The sequence below is a fragment of the Hipposideros armiger genome, unplaced genomic scaffold (genome assembly GCF_001890085.2).
Source record: "Hipposideros armiger isolate ML-2016 unplaced genomic scaffold, ASM189008v1 scaffold_55, whole genome shotgun sequence".
Taxonomy (NCBI): domain Eukaryota; kingdom Metazoa; phylum Chordata; class Mammalia; order Chiroptera; family Hipposideridae; genus Hipposideros; species Hipposideros armiger.
The window spans coordinates 851,592-872,270 of NW_017731405.1; the positions used below are offsets into that span (position 1 = coordinate 851,592).

A 20,679-nucleotide genomic window follows, 5' to 3' on the forward strand; every position below is an offset into this window, starting at 1 on the left:
TATTCTAAGGAAAGAAAAACAAAAAAAAAAACTTTTCCTACTGAAGCCTATCACAGGATGACCTTCATCTTTAGAAGACAGGTACAGAATGACATTGTCAGCCTGGTCTTACTGCCAGCACTGGCCAAGATCTTATTCCCAGTACACGGGCCATTCAATGAAGTTGGATGTTTAAAGGCAACAGCCACTAAAGTCATCAAAATAATCCTCATTATGATATGCTTATACTTGTTTCTTTAAATTATATAATAATTTGGCCTTTTACTCCTACAAAAAACAATAAAATGATCATGGAGATATTCTGGTTCTTTTGACAGAATTCTGCCTACTAATTTAAAAACCAGCAATTAAGCATCCAATTTAGAATAAACTGAAAAACTGCAAAAGAAATAGAATTCAATAAGCTGTTATAATTTATATGAAGAAACCAAACAGCCCTTTTATAGTAAATACAATCAACAATCAGCAAGGATTCCATTTACAACAGCAACAAAAAGAGAAAAATACAGGCATAAACTCAAATGTATTAAGAGCCATGTAAAGAAAATGTTAAAAGGGTGCAAAAGATGATGTAAATAAATCAAAGGCTAATAATACAAATATTAATTCTTACTAAATTAATCTATAAATTTCACACAGTACTAAATAGCCTCCTGACATTTTTATGGAATAAGGCCAATTTAAAGTTCACACTGAAAAATAAGATGACAAAATAGAAAAAAAAAATTTTTTTTAATGCGTGACGAGGGGCATTGGCCTTACCAGGTATTATACATATTTGCTAAAAAGCATCAAGTAAAATAAGGTAGTAAAAAGTACAGATATATGAAAATTTACCGCACCATAAGTCTGATTCATTCAAGAAACTGTGTTTTTGATACTGTTATTTCATCAGGAAAAATAAGATGGATTCCTACCTTATTTATTCCTGACACCAAAATAAATTCCAGCTGGATCAACAATTTAAATGCAAATAAAAAAATCATAAAAGTAGGGGGAGAAATGAGGGTGTTTGCTTTAAATAATCTCAACGGTAGGATAGGGGGAGGATGACTTTTAAAGCATGACTCAAAATCCAGAAACTATAAAAAAAGACTAATAAACTCTGCGATAAAATCTTTAAAATGGCTACACAGGCATAAAAAATAAAATGAAGAAACAAATGAAAAAGGAAAAATACTTGTAGGGCTGGCCGAGTGGCGCGTTGGTTAAGAACTGGCTTGGGACGCCAGAAGGCCCTGGTTTGGATCCCACATATGAGGGCCAGTGACACTGCCCTCTACAGCTAAGATGCTGAACAACAGCTCAACCTGGAGCTGGGCTGCTGTGAGTCGCAGGCAACGGTGTAGGCTGCAGCCCCTGTGGCAGTGGGTTGCCATGGGCTACCATATGTAGCCAGCAGCCAGCGTGAGCGGCCAGCAGCCAGTGTGAGCGGCCGTCCAGAAGCCGACGACTGATCTGCCTCCCCCGGGGAAGAGTGCAATGATGGTGCCAACTTGGGCCAGTGAAGCAACATCCTCCACAACTAGACTGAAGAACAAAAGGACAGCAACTTGTCTGTTCCCCTTCCCCCAATTCCCCAGCGCTGTTCCCATCCCCCAATTCCCCAATTTAAAAAAAAATACTTATAACAAATAGATAATTTCTGTAGACAAACAACACAATCAAAAGCTGATAAAGAATGGAATGGGTTCATAGAAATTACTCTAGGACAAATGAAGATTCACTCTTAAGAGAACTGCAAAATAAATTACAAACTAAAACTTTTCATGGATAAGATCAGAAAGGTTTTGAAAATACAGTCCTATGATGAAAAGGAGATAAAAACAGAAAGCAATTTAAACAAAATGCACATTCTCTTTGACCCAGAAATTCCTCTTACAAAAACTTATCCTATTTTTTATGACATACTTGTGGGAAAAGATATGCTGTTTTAACAGCAAAAGCAAAAAATCAGGGAAAAATCTATGCATCAAAACTATGCATCACTCAATGGAGTATTATTTAGCCCTTAAAAGAAATACAGCCTGTTAAAAGAAAAAAAACCCTAAGATATATACCAGAGTATAGTATGGTACCATTTGAGTTGTTTAAAACAATAGGGAGTATATATGTCCTATATATCTTTGCACAAGTGATAGATTCTGGAAGATATGCAAGAGACTCTTATGGGTAGTTACCCTGAGAAAGGGAACCACAGACGGGAATGAGGGTGGCAGAGAGAAGATTTACATTTCACTTCCACTTTTTTCAATCATGACCCATCAACTAAAAAGATACTTTTTTTTTAAAGGAATGGTTTTTTTTTTCTTTTTGGTTTTGTTTTTTAAATTGAGGTAACATTGATTAATAACCTTATATAAGTTCCAGGTGTATACATAATTCAACATCTGTATACACTATAGTGTGTTCACAACCAAAAGTCCAGTTTCCCTCTATCACCATATATTTGACCCCTTTTATCCATTTCGCCCTCCTCTCACCTCTCTGGTAACCACCAATCTGTTGTCTATATCTATGAGTTTGTTTCTGTTTTGTTCTTTTGATTCTTTTTGCTTTATAGTCTACATATGAGTGAAATCATATGATTTTTGCCCTTTTGCATCTTGACTTACCTCACTCAGCCTAATATCCTCAAGATCCATCCATGTGGTTGCAAACGGCAGTATTTACTCTTTTTTATGTCTGAGTAATATTCCATTGTATATACAGTTGGCCCTTGACAAATGCGGGGGTTAGACATTGACCTGCTGCGCAGTTGAAAATCCATGTATAACTTAAGTTGGCCTTCTGCATACACAGATTCCCAACCTCAGATCAAAAATACTGTTTTCAATCTGTCATCGGTTGAATCCACCAATTTGAAACCCAGGGATACAGAGGGCCAGCTGTACATTTATTGAAAAACAGCTTTGTATAAGTGAACCCATACAGTTCAAACCTGTTGTTTGAGGGTCAACTGTATACACCACATCTTTATACATTTTGTCAATTCCATCAATGGACACTTAGGTTGTTTCTATATCTTAGCTAGGATAAATAATGCTGCAATGAACAAAGGGGTACATATGTCTTTTTGAATTAGCGTTCTCATATTCTTCAGATAAATACCCAGAAGAGGAATTGCTTAATTATATGATGGCTTTAGTCTTAATATTTTGAGGAACTTCCAAACTGTTTTCCATAGTGGTTGCATCAATTTACAGTCTGACCAACAGAGTATGAGGGTTCACTTTTCTCCACCTCCTCTTCAACACTTGTTATTTTTTTATCTTCTTGATAACAGCAAAACTAACAGGTGTGAGGTGATATGTCATTGTGGGTTTCATTTGCATATCCCTAATAATTAGTGATGCTGAACATCTTTTCATGTGCCTGCTGGCCATCTGTGTCTCTTAAGGAAGGTTTTATACTTTATTCCTTCCTTCTCCATTTCTCCACCCAAAAGGTATTCTGGCTTACACATCAAAAAAGGAAATTTAAATCATCCCCTTTGCCATGATACCCAAAACCACACATACACATTTTCCAAAAATTAAGGTATGAGATATAAGAAAACAATACATGCTTCTCTTTCTGTACCCACCTACCTATTATTCATAAGTAGATAAATCATGTGTTGAATCATCTATTTTAAGCTATAATTGAAAAGGATTATGAAAGTAATAGCAGCTGTGTGAATGACCAATTTCAAATGACAGCACTCTTCTCAAGTCCCAGAAATCAATTTTAACTGGTGGCAAAGGTATAAAAGTTCCATATCTTCACCACCTCAAGACTGTAGCATATCAGAACTATAATAACCAGATTAAGGAAGGATAGAACAGGAAAACTTAAAAAAAAAAGAAAGCCACAATGGTAGTCTTTACAATAAATTATAAACTATCCTTTTACAGTTTTAAAGGCAATAATAATTCTCTTCTTACAAGAAAATGTACATTCATAGAAACACTTTATCTTTTATTCCACTTGAAAAGGGAACACTTTCTTTTAAATCATGATTTTCTACCAAGTTTTAGGAATAGCAAAACTGTTACAGAATGAGAAAAAACACAAAACACTAGCAACATCTTTCAATAATAAAGTTCCCCGAGTCACTTACAAGTGATTAAATGCCACGATTCAACAGTAAGACAATCCTCAGACACTAGGCTTCTTTGAGCTCTTCTTACAGAGATACTAAAGTAAATGTAATGCACCGAACAGTTTAGATACTATTTTCTGCCAACACAAAAACATTAAGTCATTATATGCCTATTAATTAAGTCACAATACCACTCTACACAGCTATGTGTGATCAATAAGAAAGAAAATCAGTTATTCTATTCAAATATTAATGTATTTGTATATTATTTCCCACATGCTTTTTATCCTCAAACAGAACAGCACTTTACAAAGCTATTATGCAGCAACTAAACTTAATACTCTTGCAGAGAAGCCCAAGGCATCTCACCTAACACTGCTAATTTATTAATTTGTCTTCTTTGCTATAAAGTTTCATGTTTTTCCAACATTAGATTACCTTAAAACCAATTTTAGCTTCAATTGCCTATCTATTTTAATCTAAGTATTTACAAATAATCTTAAGTAAAGGAAATGCACTTTACTTTTAAAACATCAAAAGATGCAGTTTACTAAGCATTAGACTTCAGTCTAGAGCACTGCCTATAATCCATGGCAAAAAAAACTCAATTGGTAAAAGAACATAACCACTAATCTGTTATAATAATTTAATTTTCTATTTTGCTAACCAACACTGACTAAATCCAGGGAATAAACTGAGCTGCCAACATTTGCAGAAAACCGAAATGTGTAAGGTGCTATAAATAATGCACACACAAAAAGAGTAGAAAGAATCTGGAAAGAAAGTTGGATTGTTTAGGATTAAGGATGTTTGGGGCATATAGAGAATGCCTGAATTTAAAATGTGGAAAATGAAGGTTTGCTAAATTTGAAGATTCACTGCTGGACACAAACTGAGTCAGAATGTAAATGGATCTGAATGAGAATACAACATGCTTGCAAAGGATGATTTCACAAGGGCTCACGTACAACCTACACAATATAAAGATGCACAATTCTGAGATGCAAAGGAAATGAGGGACAGGCAGGGAACGGGCCTTGGTAAAGAGTGAAGTTATTTCTGCTTTAAAAGCTGACACATCTCTCATGAAACTTTAGAAAGTTATTTTGTGCTATTGATGGACTTAAAAGGAATGAAGCAGAATTGTATGAAACATGAGTTAAAGATATTAGCCTAATAAGCAGAACACTTCTGCCTTTCCCTTCTCTTTCTTTCTAGCTTCCCTAATAGATACCTTTTTGTTTTCTGCCTCCCCAATCCAATCCTTGTAAAAACTTAGGTTTCTTAACCCACGAGTATTTACAATAAAGCTCTGCTAACTATAAAATTTCTCTAGGGCAAGGACCAACAACTTTTATCAAGTTCTTAAAGGCGTCAGTGGCAACAGTTTAAAAAAGTACTTTTCATAACCCTAGGGCCAGTCGAGTGGCGCGTTGGTTAAGAGCTGGCTTGGGACGCCAGAGGGCCCCGGTTTGGATCCCACATATGAGGGCCAGTGACACTGCCCTCCACAGCTAAGATGCTAAACAACAGCTCAACTTGGAGCTGGGCTGCTGTGAGCCGCTGGCGAAGGCGTAGGCTGCAGCCCCTGCTGCAGTGGGTTGCCATGGGCTACCAGGTGTAGTCAGCAGCCAGTGTGAGCGGCCAGCAGCTGCTGTGAGCAGCCGTCCAGAAGCTGGCGACTGATCTGCCTCGGCCGGGAAGAGCGCAATGATGGTGCCAACTTGGGCCAGTGAAGCAACATCCTCTACACCTAGACTGAAGAACAAAAGGACAGCAACTTGTCTGTTCCCCTTTCCCCAATTCCCCAATTTAAAAAAATAATAATAATAACCCTATCTATAATCACTGCAACAGAAAAAAAACTACAAAATCACCCTGTGTGGCTTATACCTTTCCCCAGTGCTATTCAACTTGGTTTCTAACCCAGTAACCATGACAAATATAGGAGAGGAGAGGAAGAAGACACCTACTGTGTTTAATTATGGAGTCCCTATCCTGTACCCTGCCAATCAGTTCAAGGGTCATCTCTCTGACTTCAGAATAGTATGACTTCTACTATCCTTGAGAATCTTGGAATAATTTCTGCTGTCTTAGACATAAAATTTAGAAACTAAACTCTTGTGCAGAGTTTCATAACTTTCTTCCCTAATGTGTCAAACCCAAGATTGAATGTCTCCTTATTTTTTTCTTAATTAGGAAGATGTTTAAGAAACAGAAAATTCACAAATAATATCTTCACCATTAAATTATTAAGACATGCAAATAATTCTCTAGCTTATGAAAAGGGGTAACTCAGGACTACTCTGGGGTGGCTCAAATGGGAGAGGCCTATCCTAGCAATGAAACCAAATCTGTGGCCCTTTAGATCTATCAGGTCTGTCTCCTTGACTGACTCATAAGGACCAGTGCCACACAAATTTTCCACATTCACAAAATACACTGCTCAACTCTGATAGTTTTGTAAAACTGTTAAATCATTTTTATTATTTTTATGTTAATCACTGATTATTTGTTAATAACTGTTATTTGTTAATGCTGAAATCCAATTTTGGAAAGTATAAGGACTACTGATAGTAATGACTCATTCTGATACTTTAAAAATTGATTTTCAGGTTCTTTGCTTCATAATTTGACTTCATTTTACTCCTGGGGAAATACATGCCTTTAGTTAAAAATGTTAGCTACATACAAACATGTCATGTATAGAAACAAACTTTAAAACAGATAAAGGAACATCTACAGAACGCCTACTATGTAAAGAAGCACTGAGGGATTTGAGGCATTAGAAAACAATAACAACAAAAATCCATCTTCATGTTCTAGAGACTTATAATGTATTTTAAAGGGCAGGAGGGGTCCAGAAAGAGAAAAACACAGGGCAGCTGTTATGGATGAATGATATGATGTGTATGTAACAAGACCTCTCTTATCTCTGAATTTTTGACAGAAATTCCTCTCATTTCTCACAGTGGTCAGAAATGACTTTCTATAGGAGGGGCATTTAACCTGGCCCTGGAAAGAAAGGTGGAACTTAGACAAGCAAAAAAAATTTTAAAAAGCAAGACACTGGAACAGTGGGGGGAGTGTCTTGTAAGATGCAGCATGGTGAGTTCAGTGAATAATGAGTAAAAGAGTTTGACTAAAATAATGAAAGGATCATGTAGAGAAGAGAAAGAGTGACGAGGAGCAGGCTAACCAAAATATGGATGATTCTGAATTCTGGGAATTTGGACTCTTGCCTACAGGAATGGAAGAGTTCGCTGGGGGTAATGGAGGGAGAGGGAGTGTGTGTGCGTGTGTGCGTGTGCACGCACATGTATGTGAGCGCGTGCCACCAGAGAGCTAGAAATGCAAGTGTGAAAAGTTATGCTTTAAAATATTGGGTTGTCGGAAAAGTCATGATACATTTTTGAAAAACATAGAAAAAATACGTCATGACTTTTCCGACAACCCAATAGTTTGGGAGTAAGGTATAGAAAGTCTACATTGCAAGACAGTTGGAGAAAACTAAAGCCAGCCTAGGGATGAAACAGTGAGAGTAAACTAAGATGGCTGCAGAAGCAGCATGGGAAAGAGTAACTATTGCATAAGTGATTCCACAGCTCTTCAGTTATAAAATTTGTATTTAACATTTCTGAATTGGTATGCATTTACAAGTGAACATGTACATAAACACAGCTTTACTTTGCCCACAGTGAAAAAACCACTGCAAAATTGATCATGTGTCATAATCAATGACTTCTTATGGAATAATTTCCAGGGAAATAGCAAAGACTCATAGTAAAAATGGCTGTTCCAGACAGAGCCACAGACCACATCGGGGATGGCCAGTGGAGGATGTGCTCTGGATAAATGGAATGAATAGAACAGCAGGACATCCAGGTGCAAAGGGAAGTTGGAAATGCAAGACTAGAACTTTGGGATGAAGAATGACCCCAGGGAAAGAGTAAAACTTCACTTAATTTCTTAAGACTCCAGGGGCACACACACAAGCATACACAGAATCAAACACCCTAAATCAAAGTTTCAAAAACAACCTATTCAAATATTACATAGGAAACTGATAAAAATCAACAATTTGTAAAAACTCAAAAATTGAATCTCCAAAAACCATGACCTATAGCATAACAGTGATGTGCTGTGATCCTCCCTGTATCAATTATTCCATTGCACTTTCCAAGATGGCTGCTTGACCTTAAAGGTGCTTCAGTATATCCGGCCCTGTTATACTTTTCAAGTCATTAAGCTAGAAAAGGTGTTTAGGATTATCTCCAGAAAAAACCAGTTGCAATAACAGTGCTGTTCTTTGGTAAAAACCGGGGTAAACTTGGCACATACTTTCTATGATGGCTTCACATTTTGGAAAGTGAACATTATGGGACGGGTTCAGTTAACCAACTTACCTATATTTATATATACAATTCAGAGGTAACATAAAGCAAAATCTACATTAACCATCAGACCCTGTACTCCAAAGTACTTGACCTTCCATATAATATCAAATAAAATATCATACCTACAGAATAAATCAAATATCATACCTATAGAATAAAAAATAATTACATTATTTATAATAATAAAGAAAACAGCAAAGGTATGCCCAATTGTGTTAGATTAATCGTCCACTCCTTCCCAACCAAATATGAAGGGAAATTTTCAAATAAACTGACTTGTTAAAAAACCAGCATATACAAATACCTAAATTCTCTTCATAAGAAAGGAAACTCTGGATCCTTTGAAAAACATACTAAAGAAATAAAGGTGGGAAGAAAAGTCAATTATTAAACATGTTGTACCCTAAAGACACATTTAAGTTTGTTTTTTTCCCCCATAAAGTCAATATTTTAAATGGTAGTTGGACTTCTTAACCAAACAACTCACAGAAATGACTACCCAAAACAGGTAAATTTGTACAAGTGCAATGAAAAATATTAGAATATAATATTTTTCAAGCATTAAAACACTGGTCAGAAAAAACAAAACAAAACAAAACAAAATACTGATCAGGAATGCAAGCACTTAAAAAAAAAAGTAAGTTTAGTTAGAAAGAATGAATAGAATTTGTAGTGAAGCTCAAGGGAAGGGGCTATTTTGTTTTCTATGGTATGCCTAGCACCTGGCATAACAACAATTTATTGAATAAATGATTGATGAAGAGACTTGAAGGTATTTATAAGGGCTTCCCAGAGGTTAACGTGTACTATTTTCTTTAATAGTTATTTTCATTTGGAATGTTTACAGATCAACTGTGATCAAGGTTGTCTGGGATGCTTACAAACCAAAAGGGAAGGGAAGTATAGAAAAAAATGGAGGAGCTTATCAAAAAATTGATTTTGAAAAGGACTACAATAATATAACTACTATATCACTTTACAAAAAAACAAAACAAAACCTAAAGGCAGAGGCCAAGTTAACTTGCCTAAATTTGGATAGCTGGTAAAAGATGTAAGTAAGGTGTGAATCCTCTGCAGCCTAAGTGAAGAGCTTAACCGCTGCCCTACATGTTCCTACTCATAGCCAGCCTACTGGTTTTCCCTTATAAGAAAGGTACCAATCTTTTAAGTCTAGGATGACTGAAAACACGATGAATTATTTCAATGAAAAGGGAGAAATTGAAAAGAGTGTAGTCATAGAAGATGAAAAGAGAATAAAACTATTAATACAATTTTGGAATTCCTTCCAGTTTTCATTTAGCAAACCCACAAACATGCTGAATACTCCCGATAAGAAATATCTGTTCCTCTATCCATCTTGTTTAAGATAATTTCCACCAAGATAAATAAAATAGTCCTATTTAAAGTTTTAGGTCTCACAAAGCTCAATGTATAGAGTAAAACCTGCTCAAGAACCAACTCCAAGGCCCTCCACGGAGCCAGAGCCTTAAAACTCACTTATTTACAAGTAGCTGCACAGGCTTCACTGTGAGCTGGCATATAATTTCCTTTTACTAAAATAATGAGTGTCATTCAGTCCTCCAAATTTTTCAAGTTTAAATGTTGCTATTCTAAAGTTTATTCTACTTCCCTTTCTCTCTTAATCCTTTTTTTTTTTTTTTAAATCACAAACGATTGTTTACACTCTGGGGTGGGTTTTTGGTTAATCCTTCATTTCTTTAACCCTACTTGTTGTAACATTTTCATTTAGCAACCCCAATACCAAAATCCACGTCACCTAATATAAAGAAAAATAAGGAGACAGGACTTCCAAATAAAAATAAAGCAAGAGACGTTAACATCCTTAATTGCCCTCTTCTCCCGCCTAGCCAGAAAAACTTAGCCAATAAGTAAGATAATTATTTAGTAAAGTTATGAGGGGCTGGGGAGTATATATTAACCATTTGATGGTATGGACTAATTACCTAAAATGGGAATAGACAGTGAGAAGGAGGCGGCAGTTTTAGGTCTGAGATTAGACTATACCAAATTCCCTAGTTCTACTATCGGGGGAAAAGCATAAGGAAATGTTTTGGGGAGAAAATTAATTTTCTTTAAAGGAAGATATGTCTGTGAAGACTTTCAAGGAAAATTATCACACAGTCCAAACCAACTCACCCTTAGCAAGCTTAAGACAGAATTTACAACAGACCATTTAAACAACAGTATAAAAATTTATTGTTCCTGTGGTTATAGAAAAATTAGATTTTTATAAATGAGTCTATATAAGACATATGCATTCCATCTCACATTAGAGCTTTATGTATCATACATGTAGGCACAAATTTAAATTGGCCTCCTTTGGGATTACAAGGTTCTCTAATCACAGACAATATTGTTGATTACAGTATATGTACACAATCAAGGTTTCCTAAAAACCATCAGCAGCCAGCCACTGTTAATGTTTTTGTTCAGTGATGAGACACTGACCATACATTGAAATTTGACAATGGTTAAGTTTATCAGCCTCACTCCCTTTATACAGAGATAAAGATAATCCAATGGTTAAGAAAGCAGGCTGGAATCTGTCAGGCTTGGATTTGAATCTGGTTCTCATACACTAGATATGTTCTCTTAGGAAATTTATTTATTTAATCTCTTTGAACCCGGTTCCTCTAAGGCAAAATCACTACCTCTCAGGTTGATATGAAGATTAATATAAATAAGAGTGAACATTTACCAAGTGTTTACAATTTTAAGTACTTTACATAAAACCTATTTTTAAGTCACTCTATGAGACAGCATATTCTCCTCACTTTACAAATGAGGAAGCTAAGGAATTTTGAGAATTAGGTAGGCCCAAATTTGCAAAGCTATTAAGTGGAGGAGCCAGTAGTCAAACTCACTTTAACCCTACCTCTTAATTCTTATCTATATGCTGAGATGATGTATTTAAAGACCTCTCCACAGGGTTTAATCCACAGGAAGCATTCAATAAAGGTTATTGTGATTATTGAAAACTGAGCCTCACATACTTTTGTACACATCATCGGTCACTCCAGTTATGTCTCCATTAGTGTCAGTAAAGAGGACAGAGACTCACCTAAATAGGAAGAAAGGCTTCGAGAAATAATTTTAGCAAGTAAACATTCGTTTTGTAAGTTTAACTTCAGCAAGTTCAAAAACTGATGGGAAAAGCAGTTTTAATACTGAAACCCATAGGGAAAAGTACACAAGTACAGGTAATGAACAAAGTGAGGACAAAAAAAACCAAACATAAAAAAAAGAAGAAACACTACTGCCCTCTGCACCCAAAAAAGAATTAGGGCTTTTCTAAAACCTAAAAACTCTGGCAACATTACAAGTGCTTTGACTTAGTCATATTACTGCTGAGAGACCTAAACCTGAACACAAGTAAATAAAAGAAGTGGCTCAAGTTCCAACCCTTGACACACCATGCCTTTAAACTACCCCAAAATCCTTAAAAAGGGCACTGTAACCTAACTTTACAAACAGGAAACTAAGGCCTAAAGATGGTAAGTGACAATCTGCAGTCATGCAACTAGTATCAAAATTAAGATAAAAACACAGATTTTCCTGAGCCATATCCAATAAATTTTCTTTCCATTAAGTACTATTAAAGACAGTGTAGTGATACGCTTTTAAAAAAATACCCTGTCTCGGCAGCCGAGTGGCTCAGTTGGTTAAGAGCTTGCTAAAGAGTGTGAGCCTTGAGCAACAGCATCACCGGTTCAATTCCCACATGGGCCAGTGAGCTGTGCCCAAGCTGAGCTGCTGCTGAGATGCCAGATGGCTCTGCTGGTGAGCGCATGTGCTCCTAACAACTAGCTTGCCTGTTCGAGATGGTGGGCTACAACCGCCCGCAACTAAAGACTGAACTCCACACCTTGAGCTGAGCTGCTGCCCAGATGGCTCAATGGATAGAGCATGTGCTCTTAACACATTGTTTGCGGGAAACGAGTAAACTCGTTGTATAGAGAAAAATGCCCGCTTACAAAGTGTTAACAAGGCTGCTGGTTCGACTCCCACATGGGATGGTGGCTATGACCACCCGCATCTAATTGAACACAGCACCTTGAGCTGGACAGCGTGACTGGACTTGGAGCTGGGCTTGATGCGCCCTCCACAACTAAGATTGAAGGACAACAACTTGGCTGTTCCCCTCCCCTCAATTCCCCAATAAAATCTTTAAAAAAAAAAAGTTTCAGAAAAATTAGTATTAAAAAAAAAAATACCCTGCCTCAACTAATTCCTATCAGCAAGATGACTTGGTAGCCAATTTTATTTTCATAAAGGAAATGACCATCCTTGTTTATCACTGTATTCTACCCATGCCTACATTACTTGAATGTACTAGTATTTGTTGAATAAGTCCCAAGCCATCACACCCTCAAACCTTGAAGTTACAAATAAAATCCCAAATCATTCAAGGAACTTCATACATTTATTTGTAAGACCATTCTCCTCTATAAAATGTCTGGCCCAGCAGGCCTCTTTTCATTTCATTGTCTATTCTACAAACCCTCACTACAGACTGAAAAGCCTATTATATGCAATTATGATAATATAAAATTTAAAATTCAAGGACAAGCATAAAAAAGGCAAACTCACAAAATTTTCTAATTTTTTGCTGCATGAATCCTTCTCTGCCCCTGTGCAGTTCTGATAACATAGATAATGTGTTAAGACTACTTGGTATTAACAGTCCCCTAAAAGAAACTTGAAAAGCCAAATGAACTTCACCATCTCTTCCAAAAAATAAACAGCACCAAGAACTATTATTTAGTCTTCACTGCCTATGTCTCTTACTCTTGAAACTTAATTTTTCTATCAACAACTGAGGGAACAGGTCAAATTCGTAGGGAGCAGATTCTGGCATATTAAAGAGTGAAAGGGGCCATGGGCAATGTCCCATTACACAAAAAAATAAGCACACATACATTTAACCATCAATGGAAGGCCACCTCATGCTTTCAAGTCCTACTTCCAATATTATACAGTCAATGGAAGGTCAAATAAAGCAGCAATGGAGAACAGTGAGAGACTGATTAATTAAAGTTACATGTGAAGATTTGGGGAATAGAAATTGCTAATTCAAACATTTAGCTGTTATGTTTGACAAACCAAACCTCCCACTCACTTTCTTTCTCTCTTACACACACCCCCCACACACACCCCACACTGTACTCACATTACCAAAGTGTCTGTCAAAGTTAACCTTGTTTTAGCAAGGAGGAAACATGCTCAATTTCATGTCTGTGAAATATCTGGTGAATGGGCATCAAGTGATGTTAAATGGCAAGCAGAGAAACCACCACATAAATTACTTTTTAGGAAGGCTGCCATCCTACCACCAGACTCCATGTTTCTGCTTTACAGAAGTGCTATTCTAGAGGCATACATTCATCTTTTTTTCTATACTTATCTCTTTTTTCTGGTGATATGAAAAATGGCCCAAAGTTTATTTGGACACAGGATCGAAGAAAACGATTAGTATCTAAGTTATTTTAATAAGTTGTTATTTTAACGGTTTCCAGCTTTCAAGTCTTTCATCATAACTCTCAAGAATCCTACAAAATTCACTTGGTTTCATTATTCCTTAATTGTGCTTTACAGTAAGATAGTTTGCACTATTTTTATGGGACTGTACAGGAAGAACAGCTCTATGCACTGCAACTACATTATATCCTTCCCGAGCCTGCCTCTACTATTTATACCTAATCATCGGTCAAGCTCACTGGTCCAATAAAAGACCAGCACCCTAGGGCTCAGACTGTCACTTCTCTAAGTTGGGGTTTCAGCAAGGCTCCAGAGTTTTACAACTAATCTGTTTTCCAGAAAAATTAGGAAAGTCACAATTGGGAGGAGGGGTGCTAAGCAATCTTCTTAGAGCTACTTGCCCCTTCTGTTAAATAACCTCAGAAGTCAGGATTTGTTTATAATTGAGTCATTTTAAGATACAAAGGGAAACAGTGATTGGGCACTCTTGTCTTAACATAAATTCATCCTTGCAACCCAGGCAACCTCTTTCTTGTAAAACACAACATGCAGACACTCCCCCATACTATGCCTATCATAATTAATTTAAAATAAAACAGGAGTTACCTTAATTTAAGTCATTATAGAACTGACTTGAATTTTAAAATACTGTCCCTCTTCTATTCTTGGGAGTGGAGAGTGATATCCCTTCTAATGTGTTCAGAGAAACTAGGCAAGACAGAAAAGGCACATATTTGGATTGACAAATTTAGGTTTGAATCTGAGTTTGGTCACTCCTTAGCTGTTTAACGTTGGCCAAATCTGAGTAACACCTTTAAATCTCAACTTCTGCTTCAGCAAAATAGGTAAAAACACCACTTAGCTCAAAAGATAGTGGGGGAGGATGGGAGGAAATAGGTAATGTGAAGCACCCAATACCTAAGTAGCCAATAAATATTACATTCTCTGAAAGTGTTGAGTTGAAAACTCTGGAGAATCCTCATTACATGAAAGAAGAGAACATGAACACTTCCTGAAAGTCTCCTTTATAAGTGCCAGACACTTTTTCATAACTTTTAATTAAATCTTAAGATACTTTTTAAGTATTTTCTCCATTTCCCTGTTTTAAAGAGTTTAAATAACTAAGCAGGTCACATAAATGGTAAGTATGTATTTGAATCCAGGTCTTTCTGACTCTAAACCCTAGGTAGGCTCTGGCTACTGTGTGCCTTACATGGCTACTTTTGAAATACACGATGCTCTGAAATAGTGGTTTCAACTGAAAAGAAGTTAAAATTGAGGACAGTTTTACAAACACAATACATTCCAAAAGTGAACACTGACTTAAAGATTTTAATCAAGCCTACCATCATAGTTAAGGTTTATTATCTAAAGGACCACAACTAATTATTAAGAATAGTTGTCTGTATACAGAAGCCACTATTTACAAAACCCAGGTCATCAAAGGTAAGCCACAGTATGTGCCACCCATGCACATACACTATAATATGATTCTCAACTCTGACCAATAACCAGGGCTACTGCTGAAACCATTCCAAGAGGCCCTGGTGGCACTTGATTCATTCATTCAGGGATTGAGTGCCTGCTGTATAAACAGCACTACATACAGTAAGCCCTTCTAAAAGTCCAAGACAAACATACCATATAAAAAATTTCACCTTTCACTGTATTCAAGATTGAGGTCCTAAGTAGTATACAATTCTGATGTCATCTAAAAATAATTTCTCATTAGTATTGTATAAACTGTAGCTCCTCACAAACTATTATTTCCAGTCAGATGACCAAATTTGTGAATCATTAACAAAAAATTTTAGCAGAAAACTTAAGGTTTAATTCTTCAATATTTAACAAAACAAGGCATAGGAGTACTTCTAACAATCCCATATTTAATCGTAAGTGTATTTCAAGACAAGGTACACCAGCCCTGTGTGCTAATTTACAAAGCACATAATTTACAATTGTGGTTTTAAAGCTCTTTTTGAAAAACACTTTTAAGAGTTTGATAAAAGCCTTTCTCTTCAAAAATGCAAACATGCTTATGCATATAAAACTTTACATGCCCATTAAAGTCCATCTACAGCTCCCCTCAATTTACAGGGAAATCGCCAACCCCAGATAAAGACTCCTTATTTAGGAAGTTATTTACAGTTTTAAGAGATTTTTCTCCTAGTTTTTAAATAGCATGGTCCCTTGAGTAATTTACATTTATCATTTTATAAAAATTTATTTATCCACAACTTTAATTAAAAGAACACTTCTTCCAAGTTCTTTAAATTCTTGCAATACTAAAAAAATAGTGTTCCTTGTCCACTAATATTAAGAGCGCTCACAAGATGTGTGGCCCTGAACTAGGGGTGGCAAAGAAGAGACTTTCAAGATATTGTCAAGGCCAGTGACCTTGAGAAGTTTACAATCTATTTGTACAGCCTGCTCTAGTAAAACAAACTAACAATAAAAAATACCCACTTCTTTCAACAACTTACTAACCATTTTGAGCAAAAACAGGCGTGGTCTTTAGACTGAAATCTTTAAATGAATAGGAAATGGAATTTTGTAGAAAAAATTCAGAAAATAGATTCAGAGAAATTAAAGAAGGAAAAACATAACAAAACAACTATTGGGTCATCGGGAAAGTCATGACGTATTTTTCTGTTTTTCAATGCAAAAATGCGTCACAACTTTCCGAACAACGACCCAAAAGATTTTCTAAGTAACATATACCTAAGAATGTGTTTGATTTACCAGATGCCTAGTTTGAAAAACTATAGCCAATTTCACAAGTGAAGTCAACCTGAGAATTGGGAATACAAAAACGCTGAATTAGATGTAATTACTAAACTCAATGGAATCAATAATACAAAAATGACACAAGTTCTATAACCATTTTACCTTAAGAAAAAAATGTTCTGAAAACTTAAGATAGCGAAGAATGTAGGCAGCTGGGAAACAAAAAAAAAAAATACATGGGAGGTGTACAATACAGCCCCATTATCATGCCCATGGCAGACATCACTAATCGCACCACCCTTTTCCTACAGAGCCTCATAATTTCAACATAACCTTCTAGCAGAAATCAGGGTTGGCACTGTAACTGAACCTATGTGCCGTCCTTGATAGCTATTTTATAAATACTGTTCAAGTCAACAATATGAAGCACCAAAAGTTTATGTATCTAATGTTCAACAAATTTATAAATTTCATTTATTGAGGTGTTTCCCAAAACAAAAAAATCCTCTTTGAAAGTTTAAATTTTTCTCTGTCAAAGACTATAAAATATGGTCAATATAAACTTAATTAAGAAAATATATTCTTTTTAAAAAAATTTAAACACTCTCCCATGAAAGAGTTTTAGAAAACTGTAATTAACTATTCTTGGCAGCCCTCATTTTTTACCCAATTTGTATTTAAAAACCAGACAAAATAACTTTTTCTGAGTATCAATAAATTAAAACCAGACATACCCACATCACTTACAGATTTATAAAAAATACATTTTTTTAAAAAACGCATATATGTGTCTGTAAATGGAGTAAGAGAAAGAAGCTCTAACTTTGTCCTTGCAGTTTAAAAGAAATACAGGTCAATATTACCAAAACTCTAAAGCGAATATATATGACCATTTAAGATTTGTGTCCGTTCCGAAAACAATTTAAGGCAAAACACTCCAGAAATTCGATGATAAAAAAGGAAATAGAAACAGATCCCTGGAACTCTAGGATCATATTATGACTGGGTAATGTTTAGCATAAAGTAATGGATTCAGGAAGCTGTAAGAGCATTACGGGATGAGAAAGAGTTATTTCCTAAATCCTCAAATCTAGCAAAGAAAAATAAGAAATATCCTACTAAGAAACCAGGAGGCTCCAACTTCCTAGCCTTAATAACAGGATTCAAGTATTATATAAATATAGGCCAGGTTAACAAATGATAATACAATGTTAGGAACATAAACACCATAAAGAGAGGTATTTCCCCACACCAAGTCCAACCTCAATTGGTACTAATATAAGAAATAATAAATTGCTTTGAGAAAGTACCTGTTAGTATCCATTAGCAGAAATGAAGTACTTATATCTGAAAACACTTTTTTAGTATAGGAGCTGTTAAATAGTCATGACCTAAAGTATACATATCTTACACATTGTAGAGTTCCCTGCGTGTACCCATTCAGACCTTTCCCCTGTATTTCCTGTTATTTTAAGGTTTAGATAGTTGGAATGAGCTTTTGCACTTTTACTCTTTTGTACAAAAGTGTACTAACCATTCCTGTCCAGGACTTTTATCCCTAAAACAGAAGTGAAACATGAGCCATCTGTAATGACTTGATATATTCCTGAAGTGTGTAAACCTTTAAAATACATTTGCATCCAACTGTCACTTGGTGCTTTTTCATTTGGACAGGCCACTCATTTATTTAGAGGAAAATGAATTTAAAATTTGCTTATATTGCCAAACTACACATGGAGGTAAAAACAGACCATCTTTGCTCAAGATAAACTATTTTGACTAAAGGAGCATGACACCAAGAAATGACACCAGGGTTAGTACCTGGGCAGTTATTGCTGGAAAGAGCTTTAAGGGCAACGAGAAAAAAGCTCTTTTAGCTTATATTTATGGGCCACCTTTTTTCATAGTGGCTTTAATCTTATTGGCAGTACTGGGACGTAAACAGACCACCTATTATACACAACCTATTTGATAACTGGGTAGACGAAATTTGAAGACTTATCAAAGGTCCTTCAGAGGGCCAATTAAGGAAAGCCACGGTTTCCTACCACTGAAAGGCATGAAGCAGGAGACAGGTCACAGGGTGAACCCATCATTTTCCTTTCCCTTGTCTCAAAAAACAAGGGTGCCATATGTGCACAGTCCAGACCGAGGCTGCAGCCCTTGGTAATGAGTAACCAAAAGCGATGACTGGAGCCCAGACTAGGACCTTACCTCCTGGATGCGCTTCCTGGCCCGCTGAAGCACTTCTTCGTAGCCCTTCTGCCGCAGCTCGCTAAGGCTTTCGTAATACTCCTCGGGGTCGTCGGTCTCAGTGAAGAGTACCTGGGAGAGGATCTTCCAGCCGCAGGTGTCCAGGCCGTGGCCCAGGTAGACCTGGAGCTGGTAACACAGTGTGTCGATCTCCTGCTCGGTCATCTCTGGTGCGCCCCCGAACAGTACGGTCCACATGCCCGAGGGCTCCTCAGGGAACACGGGCAGGCACGGCTCCAGCTGCGAGTTCACGGAGCACAGCTGCTGGTGCACTGCGCGCAGGTCCTGGAAGGAGAAGAGCCCGGCCCAACTGCACTCCTCGGCCGCGGAATCCAGCTCAGCTGCGGGTGGCTGCTGCTCCGCGTCCGAGATCGCCAGGGACGCCGGGGCCGCTTCGTCCTCCCTCACCATTTCCAACACCTCGATCTCCTCGGAGACCGCCCCGCAGGCGCTCACTACCCGCACCGACGACACCGGGGCCTCCCGGGACGCCGGTGGGGCTGCCGCAGCGGCGACCCCCGCCGCATCTCTGCCATCAGATCCCCTCCGGACTGGGCTGCACTTGGCCCGCACTGGGCTCCTGAGAGGGCTCTCTGCCCCTTTGCCGGCCGAACTCCGCAGCAGCGAGTCCCCACGAAGGCTGCGCGCGCTCCGCGGAGAGCCGCCCTCCGTCCAGGCCGGGCTCCTCCGCGGCCCCGGGCTCCTTCCCAGAGTCGCGGAGGCAGTCGCCTCGGGCCGCCCCTTGCCTACCGGGCTGCCGGGCCCGCGGGTCCCATCCGACGCCGCTGTGCCGGACTCGGTGCCTCCTCGCGACCCCGCCTGCTCCCGGGAGCCGCTCCTCTGCCTCTGGGCCGTCCGGTTGTGGCAGGTTATGGCAAACTTGCCTTCAATCTCGTTCCAGGCCACAATAAAGACAAACTTGTGCTTCTCGCGCTCATCGAACACATGGGGCCGCACAGCCACCCAGTCCGACTCGAGCGTCTCCTCCAGCGCGAACGACATGGTGGCTCCGGCGCCAGGCCGCGGGGGAAGCGACGCTGGCCCTGCCCGCCCGAGAACTCACCGGCTGGCTGCGCCGCGCCCCCCACTCACCCTCGCCGGGCGCCTTCAGCCATCTTAGCGCCCCGGCGGGTTCTCTTCGATCGCTCGCCTGTCCCTCCGCACTCAGACCCGCCGCGATCCTTTGTGGCCCGGCTCGCGGGAAAGACAATACTCGTCCCTGGAGCAGGTAGTTCACATGGTCACGTGCGGCCGGATCTGTTTACAAGCCCCGCGCTGCGGCAGCGCCTCGCGCCCGCCTGGGCCGCCCCCCGCGCGAGGCCGCGGTGCTGCGTCTGTGGCTCTCTGGAGGTGAGGCGCAGGTCCCGCGGGGCCTGGCGGGCCGGTAAGCAGTCGGGGCCGGCGGTGTGTGCGTCTCCGCGGCTCGCTTGGGCCGATCTCCCCGCCCCTCCTCCTCTTCCCGACTGCGCGGAGCCGGCCTGACGGATGGACGCGTCTCCTAAACTCGGCGCTTCAGTATCGCCACAATGTTACCATTCGGCTGCTGACGTCGGCGGCTCCACGAGGGACGTAAACATGGGCACGTGCCGCACGCTGGTGACGCGGCGGCGGCGGCGCGCACATCCCGCCTGCGCGCGCCGACCCCGCCCCTCGGCGTGCTCCTGCCCCTCCCGCGAGCGGCCGCGCGCCCGACTTTTTTTTTTTTTTTTTTTTTTTTTT

The 20,679-nt window shown here is 38.8% G+C and overlaps 1 protein-coding gene across 3 annotated transcripts in view; it reads right to left on the reverse strand.

Moving 5' to 3' along the window:
* Window positions 1-20,056, reverse strand: part of JMY (junction mediating and regulatory protein, p53 cofactor) — a 92,423-nt gene extending 72,367 nt beyond the window's left edge. For all 3 annotated transcript variants that reach the window (XM_019641017.1, XM_019641015.1, XM_019641016.1), the window contains exon 1: window positions 18,922-20,056. In XM_019641017.1, coding sequence (XP_019496562.1) covers window positions 18,922-19,962 — 1,041 coding nt within the window. In that variant the 5' untranslated portion in view covers window positions 19,963-20,056. The remainder of the gene's footprint in view (window positions 1-18,921) is intronic.
* Between the last annotated feature and the right edge of the window lie 623 nt (window positions 20,057-20,679).